The sequence below is a fragment of the Oncorhynchus kisutch genome, linkage group LG25, assembly GCF_002021735.2.
Source record: "Oncorhynchus kisutch isolate 150728-3 linkage group LG25, Okis_V2, whole genome shotgun sequence".
Lineage (NCBI taxonomy): Eukaryota > Metazoa > Chordata > Actinopteri > Salmoniformes > Salmonidae > Oncorhynchus > Oncorhynchus kisutch.
Genome location: NC_034198.2, coordinates 43,956,689 through 43,967,278, shown reverse-complemented (window position 1 = coordinate 43,967,278; position 10,590 = coordinate 43,956,689). Strand labels below are relative to the sequence as shown.

Sequence of the window (10,590 nt, the reverse complement as noted above, 5' to 3'; positions counted from 1 at the left end):
GAGCTACCAGGGCTTAAACTCACTTGGGAGATATTCCCCGAATAGTGTTCATCGAAAGATCAAGACATTGCTCATGCTGATTTTAACACGTGGTACAGGGCTGATTTTGCCCAATGCAGACCCTACGGGGACTTCTTCTGGACTAATAAACGAAACCAGGCCACATGGAATAATCCACAGAGTGTATTTAGGACTGGTAATGTCTGTTACTATGGTTGCGGCGGCAGTTTATGTAAAGTTTCCATAGTTAGCAACACTAACAACATGAACCCGACAGGTATTCACACAACTGTCAACTACGTACTTAAAAAACAATATGAATACTGTACAATGGAAATAAAACCATGTATTTGGTGTATCGTAGGCATCACATAGCACATGATGCGAGTGTATTGTCTCACTAACAATGATTTAGCTGATAGTTGCTTTATTGAAGTTTCCATTATAATGATTGTGATACGTGTTTTAAGAATACAGAATGTCGCTCAAAATATCAGCCTTTTGATATAAGGCATGTCAAGTTGACTGTGTTTATATGGCTGAAGAAACACTCCATAACATGTAGTCAATTACAGAATAATTTTTCTTTTGTTCAACAAAATGTATCATATAAAATAACAGGGAATCAGTACACACCAGCTGGTACACCTACACTATATAGTGGTATATATTATACGTCCACCAGTGTAGTTTCGTCAGAGGTGTTAGATGCAGTCCTCATATTGAGACTTGTTTTGGAGGAGATGTGCAGCTAGAAACACAATGGGATTATGAGTCCTGGAAAAGAAGAAAAGCTAGGATTAATACAAATCAGTCATCAAATAAAACCAATAAAACAATTAGGGATTTCATCAATGTGGGAATAACTATTCTTTATTTCAGTGCCCAGCTTCACAACACAACACAGGCTCATGTGAGACTGGGAAAGGAAATGTATTGGAGCCTGGTTCCTCTCTAGGTTTCTTCTTAGGTTCCTGCCTTTCTAGGGAGTTTTTCCCAGCCACTGTGCTTCTGCCTCTGCATTGCTTGCTCTTTGGGGTTTTAAACTGGGTTTCTGCCTCTGCATTGCTCTTTGGGGTTTTAAGCTGGGTTTCTGCCTCTGCATTGCTCGCTCTTTGGGGTTTTAAACTGGGTTTCTGTAAAGTACTTTGATATAAAAAGGGCTTTATAAAATAGATGTGATTGATATTGTAGCCCACCTTTCTTTGGCACAGAGAGCACCACAGTCTGGTCCAGATATGCCCGTGTTGGGAGAGACTGAACCCCAAAGAACACAGGACAGTCCTGCACTGCCTCTACCATGAACACAGGACAGTCCTGCACTGCCTCTACCTCCACCTTGGACACAGGACAGTCCTGCACTGCCTCTACCTCCACCATGAACACAGGACAGTCCTGCACTGCCTCTACCTCCACCATGAACACAGGACAGTCCTGCACTGCCTCTACCTCCACCATGAACACAGGACAGTCCTGCACTGCCTCTACCTTCACCATGAACACAGGACAGTCCTGCACTGCCTCTACCTCCACCATGGACACAGGACCGTCCTGCACTGCCTCTACCATAAACACAGGACAGTCCTGCACTGCCTCTACCTCCACCTTGGACACAGGACAGTCCTGCACTGCCTCTACCTCCACCATGAACACAGGACAGTCCTGCACTGCCTCTACCTCCACCATGAACACAGGACAGTCCTGCACTGCCTCTACCTCCACCATGAACACAGGACAGTCCTGCACTGCCTCTACCTCCACCATTAACACAGGACAGTCCTGCACTGCCTCTACCTCCACCTACACTCTAACCACTAGACTACCTGCCGTCCCCTACACTCTAACCACTAGACTACCTGCCGCCCCTACACTCTAACCACTAGGCTACCTGCCTCCCCTACACTCAAATCACTAGACTATCTGCCGCCTCTACACTCTAACCACTAGACTACCTGCCGCTCCTACACTCTAACCACTAGACTACCTGCCGCCCCTACACTCTAACCACTAGACTACCTGCTGCCCCTACACTCTAACCACTAGACTACCTGCTGCCCCTACACTCTAAACACTAGGCTCTGATCTAAGGCCCTCAATACAGGAAGTAAAGTGAAATTCCAGTAGAAAAATAGCCTTATGGGGACATGGTGTTATTATAGAAACATAGCCTTATGGGGACATGGTGTTATTATAGAAACATAGCCTTATGGGGACATGGTGTTATTATTGAAACACAGCCTTATGGGGACATGGTGTTATTATAGAAACATAGCCTTATGGGGACATGGTGTTATTATTGAAACACAGCCTTATGGGGACATGGTGTTATTATAGAAACATAGCCTTATGGGGACATGGTGTTATTATAGAAACATAGCCTTATGGGGACATGGTGTTATTATAGAAACATAGCCTTATGGGGACATGGTGTTATTATAGAAACATAGCCTTATGGGGACATGGTGTTATTATTGAAACACAGCCTTATTGGGACATGGTGTTATTATGGGGACATTGTGTTATTATCGAAACACAGCCTTATGGGGACATGGTGTTATTATAGAAACATAGCCTTATGGGGACATGGTGTTATTATAGAAACATAGTCTTATAGGGACATGGTGTTATTATGGGGACATGGTGTTATTATGGGGACATGGTGTTATTATAGAAACATAGTCTTATAGGGACATGGTGTTATTATGGGGACATGGTGTTATTATAGAAACATAGCCTTATGGGGACATGGTGTTATTATGGGGACATGGTGTTATTATAGAAACATAGCCTTATGGGGACATGGTGTTATTATAGAAACATAGCCTTATGGGGACATGGTGTTATTATGGGGACATGGTGTTATTATAGAAACATAGCCTTATGGGGACATGGAGTTATTATAGAAACATAGCCTTATGGGGACATGGTGTTATTATGGGGACATGGTGTTATTATAGAAACATAGCCTTATGGGGACATGGTGTTATTATAGAAACATAGCCTTATGGGGACATGGTGTTATTATGGGGACATGGTGTTATTATGGGGACATAGCCTTAAGGGGACATGGTGTTATTATAGAAACATAGCCTTATGGGGACATGGTGTTATTATAGAAACATAGCCTTATGGGGACATGGTGTTATTATGGGGACATAGTCTTATAGGGACATGGTGTTATTATGGGGACATGGTGTTATTACGGGGACATGGTGTTATTATAGAAACACAGCCTTATGGGGACATGGTGTTATTATAGAAACATAGCCTTATGGGGACATGGTGTTATTATAGAAACATAGCCTTATGGGGACATGGTGTTATTATAGAAACACAGCCTTATGGGGACATGGTGTTATTATAGAAACATAGCCTTATGGGGACATGGTGTTATTATGGGGACATGGTGTTATTATAGAAACACAGCCTTATGGGGACATGGTGTTATTATAGAAACATAGCCTTATGGGGACATGGTGTTATTATGGGGACATGGTGTTATTATAGAAACATAGCCTTATGGGGACATGGTGTTATTATAGAAACATAGCCTTATGGGGACATGGTGTTATTATAGAAACATAGCCTTATGGGGACATGGTGTTATTATTGAAACACAGCCTTATGGGGACATGGTGTTATTATAGAAACATAGCCTTATGGGGACATGGTGTTATTATTGAAACACAGCCTTATGGGGACATGGTGTTATTATAGAAACATAGCCTTATGGGGACATGGTGTTATTATAGAAACATAGCCTTATGGGGACATGGTGTTATTATAGAAACATAGCCTTATGGGGACATGGTGTTATTATAGAAACATAGCCTTATGGGGACATGGTGTTATTATAGAAACATAGCCTTATGGGGACATGGTGTTATTATTGAAACACAGCCTTATTGGGACATGGTGTTATTATGGGGACATTGTGTTATTATCGAAACACAGCCTTATGGGGACATGGTGTTATTATAGAAACATAGCCTTATGGGGACATGGTGTTATTATAGAAACATAGTCTTATAGGGACATGGTGTTATTATGGGGACATGGTGTTATTATGGGGACATGGTGTTATTATAGAAACATAGTCTTATAGGGACATGGTGTTATTATGGGGACATGGTGTTATTATAGAAACATAGCCTTATGGGGACATGGTGTTATTATGGGGACATGGTGTTATTATAGAAACATAGCCTTATGGGGACATGGTGTTATTATAGAAACATAGCCTTATGGGGACATGGTGTTATTATGGGGACATGGTGTTATTATAGAAACATAGCCTTATGGGGACATGGAGTTATTATAGAAACATAGCCTTATGGGGACATGGTGTTATTATGGGGACATGGTGTTATTATAGAAACATAGCCTTATGGGGACATGGTGTTATTATAGAAACATAGCCTTATGGGGACATGGTGTTATTATGGGGACATGGTGTTATTATGGGGACATAGCCTTAAGGGGACATGGTGTTATTATAGAAACATAGCCTTATGGGGACATGGTGTTATTATAGAAACATAGCCTTATAGGGACATGGTGTTATTATAGAAACATAGCCTTATGGAGACATGGTGTTATTATGGGGACATGGTGTTATTATAGAAACACAGCCTTATGGGGGCATGGTGTTATTATAGAAACACAGCCTTATGGGGACATGGTGTTATTATAGAAACATAGCCTTATGGGGACATGGTGTTATTATAGAAACATAGCCTTATGGGGACATGGTGTTATTATAGAAACATAGCCTTATGGGGACATGGTGTTATTATGGGGACATGGTGTTATTATAGAAACATAGCCTTATGGGGACATGGTGTTATTATAGAAACATAGCCTTATGGGGACATGGTGTTATTATAGAAACATAGCCTTATGGGGACATGGTGTTATTATAGAAACATAGCCTTATGGGGACATGGTGTTATTATAGAAACACAGCCTTATGGGGACATGGTGTTATTATAGAAACATAGCCTTATGGGGACATGGTGTTATTATAGAAACATAGCCTTATGGGGACATGGTGTTATTATAGAAACATAGCCTTATGGGGACATGGTGTTATTATGGGGACATGGTGTTATTATGGGGACATGGTGTTATTATAGAAACACAGCCTTATGGGGACATGGTGTTATTATAGAAACATAGCCTTATGGGGACATGGTGTTATTATGGGGACATGGTGTTATTATAGAAACACAGCCTTATGGGGACATGGTGTTATTATAGAAACATAGCCTTATGGGGACATGGTGTTATTATAGAAACATAGCCTTATGGGGACATGGTGTTATTATGGGGACATAGTCTTATAGGGACATGGTGTTATTATGGGGACATGGTGTTATTACGGGGACATGGTGTTATTATAGAAACACAGCCTTATGGGGACATGGTGTTATTATAGAAACATAGCCTTATGGGGACATGGTGTTATTATAGAAACATAGCCTTATGGGGACATGGTGTTATTATAGAAACACAGCCTTATGGGGACATGGTGTTATTATAGAAACATAGCCTTATGGGGACATGGTGTTATTATGGGGACATGGTGTTATTATAGAAACACAGCCTTATGGGGACATGGTGTTATTATAGAAACATAGCCTTATGGGGACATGGTGTTATTATGGGGACATGGTGTTATTATAGAAACATAGCCTTATGGGGACATGGTGTTATTATAGAAACATAGCCTTATGGGGACATGGTGTTATTATAGAAACATAGCCTTATGGGGACATGGTGTTATTATAGAAACACAGCCTTATGGGGACATGGTGTTATTATAGAAACATAGCCTTATGGGGACATGGTGTTATTATGGGGACATGGTGTTATTATAGAAACACAGCCTTATGGGGACATGGTGTTATTATAGAAACATAGCCTTATGGGGACATGGTGTTATTATGGGGACATGGTGTTATTATAGAAACATAGCCTTATGGGGACATGGTGTTATTATAGAAACATAGCCTTATGGAGACATGGTGTTATTATGGGGACATGGTGTTATTATAGAAACATAGTCTTATAGGGACATGGTGTTATTATGGGGACATGGTGTTATTATAGAAACACAGCCTTATGGGGACATGGTGTTATTATAGAAACATAGCCTTATGGGGACATGGTGTTATTATAGAAACATAGTCTTTAGGGACATGGTGTTATTATGGGGACATGGTGTTATTATGGGGACATGGTGTTATTATAGAAACATAGCCTTATGGGGACATGGTGTTATCATAGAAACATAGCCTTATGGGGACATGGTGTTATTATAGAAACATAGCCTTATAGGGACATGGTGTTATTATGGGGACATGGTGTTATTATAGAAACATAGCCTTATGGGGACATGGTGTTATTATGGGGACATGGTGTTATTATAGAAACATAGCCTTATGGGGACATGGTGTTATTATAGAAACATAGCCTTATGGGGACATGGTGTTATTATAGAAACATAGCCTTATGGGGACATGGTGTTATTATAGAAACATAGCCTTATGGGGACATGGTGTTATTATAGAAACATAGCCTTATGGGGTACTGTGTGTGTAGATCAGGATTTTCCCCCAAATTTATACAATTAATAATAAGGCTGTTACGTCCACTGTGTAAGACGTCAAGGGCTCTGAATACTTTCCGAATGCACTGCACGAACACACACAGTCTGCACTGCACGAACACACACACAGTCTGCACTGCACGAACACACAGTCTGCACTGCATGAACACACACACAGTCTGCACTGCACGAACACACACAGCCTGACTTGCATGAACACACACACAGTCTGCACTGCATGAACACACACACAGTCTGCACTGCATGAACACACAGCCTGACTTGCATGAACACACACACAGTCTGCACTGCATGAACACACACACAGTCTGCACTGCATGAACACACAGCCTGACTTGCATGAACACACACAGTCTGCACCGCATGAACACACAGCCTGACTTGCATGAACACACACACAGTCTGCACTGCATGAACACACACACAGTCTGCACTGCATGAACACACACACAGTCTGCACTGCATGAACACACACACAGTCTGCACTGCATGAACACACACACAGTCTGCACTGCATGAACACACACAGTCTGCACTGCATGCACACACACAGTCTGCACTGCATGAACACACACAGTCTGCACTGCATGAACACACCTACAGTCTGCACTGCATGAACACACCTACAGTCTGCACTGCATGACCACACCTACAGTCTGCACTGCATGAACACACAGTCTGCTCTGCATGTACACTACAGTCTGCACTGCATGTACACTACAGTCTGCACTGCATGAACACACACAGTCTGCACTGCATGAACACACACAGTCTGCACTGTATGAACACACAGTCTGCACTGCATGAACACACACAGTCTGCACTGCATGAACACACACACAGTCTGCACTGCATGAACACACTACAGTCTGCACTGCATGAACACACCACAGTCTGCACTGCACAAACACACTACAGTCTGCACTGCACGAACACACACAGTCTGCACTGCATGAACACACCTACAGTCTTCACTGCATGAACACACAGTCTGCACTGCATGAACACACACACAGTCTGCACTGCATGAACACACACACAGTCTGCACTGCATGAACACACACAGTCTGCACTGCATGAACACACACAGTCTGCACTGCATGAACACACACAGTCTGCACTGCATGAACACACTACAGTCTGCACTGCATGAACACACACAGTCTGCACTGCATGAACACAGTCTTGTACAGCTGACCTTGTGGGAAAACACAATTCAGTCCCATTCAAAATTCTAATTTTCCTAACCCTAAACCGTACCCTAACCCTAATTCTAACCTGTACCCTAATTCTAACCTTTCCCCCTAAACCTAATTCTAACCTGTACCCTAAACCTAAACTGTACCCTAACCCTAATTCTAACCTGTACCCTAATTCTAACCTTTCCCCTAACCCTAATTCTAACCTACACCCTAATTCTAACCTGTACCCTAAACCTAATTCTAACCTGTACCCTAATTCTAACCTTTCCCCTAACCCTAATTCTAACCTGTACCCTAATTCTAACCTTTCCCCTAAACCTAATTCTAACCTGTACCCTAATTCTAACCTTTCCCCTAACCCTAATTCTAACCTGTACCTTAAACCTAATTCTAAACTGTACCCTAACCCTAATTCTAAACTGTACCCTAATTCTAACCTGTACCCTAACCCTTATTCTAACCTGTACCCTAACCCTAATTCTAACCTTTACCCTAAACCTAATTCTAATCCTAACTCCCCTAGAAACAGCATCTGGCCTTGTGGGGACCAACAAAATGTCCCCAGTTGGTCACATTTCTGTTTGTTTACATACTGTTTGTTTACATACTGTATGAAAATGTATGTATCACTACGTTCAGTCGCTCTGCGAAATTACTCAAACATTAGGAACCCCTTCCTAAAATTGAGTTGCACCCCCCCAACACCTGTTACTGCAGACTGAACCTCATGTTGTAGAGGCTGTATTGTAAACACAGACCTGTTACTGCAGACTGAACCTCATGTTGTAGAGGCTGTATTGTAAACACAGACCTGTTACTGCAGACTGAACCTCATGTTGTAGAGGCTGTATTGTAAACACAGACCTGTTACTGCAGACTGAACCTCATGTTGTAGAGGCTGTATTGTAAACACAGACCTGTTACTGCAGACTGAACCTCATGTTGTAGAGGCTGTATTGTAAACACAGACCTGTTACTGCAGACTGAACCTCATGTTGCAGAACCAGATTTACTTTGGAAACATGACTAAAACATGACTAATTTGCAGTGTACAATTATAACTAGGAATTCTTCGAACAAACAGGAAACATTTACTTGGTCTGTTTCACTCTGCCAGCTTGGCTTTGAAGAAGTGATTCCCCTCTAGCCTGGTCCCAGATCTGTTTATGCTGCCGTACCAACTCCTATATAGTCAATAGCAAAACAGCACAAAGATCTGGGATAAGGCTCATTTCCACTCATGCTATTTATCAAAAATTAACACTCAAACATCAACACAGTAAGTTAAGACTTAATATATATTTATTATAGGTATTTGCAATTTTACACCCAATGTTTTGTAAAAACGGACACCATCGTGAAAACCTTTCCTCATTAACTCCACCTCCCTCAAAAAAACAGTTCTGTAAAATAACTTCTGCTTCAAGACCTTTTTAAAGCAAAGGCACATTTGTCAACAAGTGTTCTTAAAAGGAAAGCAGAGAGAGAGAGAAAGGCTGGCTGGAGGCAGGCAGAGTAGAAGCAGAAAAGAATAGTGAGATGCCACAGCCAGTCTTCAGTAAGTACCCCACATCTCCATCACAACACAACTCTGAACCTGACTTGGAGGAGAAGGAGAGGAGGGACCAGGGAGCAGACAGGGGTCTAAATGGGAGAAGCCTGAGCCTAGAGATTGGGGAAATGAGAGGCCCGGGGTTCTGGGGAAAGGAGAGGCCCGGGGTTCTGGGGAAAGGAGAGGCCCGGGGTTCTGGGGAAAGGAGAGGCCCGGGGTTCTGGGGAAAGGAGAGGCCCGGGGTTCTGGGGAAAGGAGAGGCCCGGGGTTCTGGGGAAAGGAGAGGCCCGGTGTTCTGGGGAAAGGAGAGGCCCGGGGTGCTGGGGAAAGGAGAGGCCCGGGGTTCTGGTTAAATGAGAGGCCTGGGGTTCTGGTTAATGGGCTTGTTGACATGGAGAGGGGGTAGGGTTAGGGCATGGTGCTCCACTTCTCCAGTGAGTCTACACTATAAAACACCTGTCAGTCTGTCTTCAACCCCCTCGCTAGCTGCAGACAGACCATAAGATTAGTCTGAACCATAGTCAGTCTTTGTGGGTGCTCATTGGATCCAGGAGGAGGGTCTCTGTGGCCGGTCACACCCAGGGGCCTGCCTGGATTATAGAGGGAGGAGGAATCCTTGTGCCCAATAGCAGTTCTCCTAACAGACCTCCCAGTCAACCACAGCCCTGACCCTCTCCCTCTGGAGGAGGACCTAGTCTAGGGCTTAGTAGAGGCTATTGGCGGCACCATCCACCAGTCAAAACAGGAAACCAGTAGCGTGAGAGGGGATATGTGTGAGATGAAGCCTGCGTAGCACCCCACACGCCCACATCTATTGGTCCCTGGAGCTGGGAAGCTGTGTCAGTGGACTGTGATAGGTCCTCGTCATACGAACACCTTGGCAAGAGCGTCTGCCCCGGCGGAGGCGATGTAGGCCTTAGAGGGGTGGAAGGCCACGTCATGGATAGACTCATCATTCTTCTTCCTGTGAGCTGTAAACTCCTGGATACATGTCTTAGTCTCTAGGTTCCACAGACGAATAGAACAGTCATGACCTGAGGGAGGAGAGGAGAAAGGGATTAGGGAGGGAAAAATGATCAAAGAGGAGGAGAGCAGGAAGAAGTTAGAGGAAAGTGAACAGTAGATGGGCGACAAGGCAGTTCATATAAAGTGTACAGCTCTGGTGTTCCCCAGGGCTCAGGTCTAGACCCTCTCCTGTTCTGGTG

At 43.3% G+C, this 10,590-nt stretch overlaps 1 protein-coding gene across 3 annotated transcripts in view; it reads right to left on the bottom strand.

The window, feature by feature from the left end:
• Positions 1 to 9,112: 9,112 nt before the first annotated feature.
• LOC109870146 (striatin) overlaps positions 9,113 to 10,590 on the bottom strand; it is a 60,345-nt gene continuing 58,867 nt past the window's right edge. For all 3 annotated transcript variants that reach the window (XM_031804761.1, XM_031804763.1, XM_031804762.1), the window contains one exon: positions 9,113 to 10,419. In XM_031804761.1, coding sequence (XP_031660621.1) covers positions 10,250 to 10,419 — 170 coding nt within the window. In that variant the 3' untranslated portion in view covers positions 9,113 to 10,249. The remainder of the gene's footprint in view (positions 10,420 to 10,590) is intronic.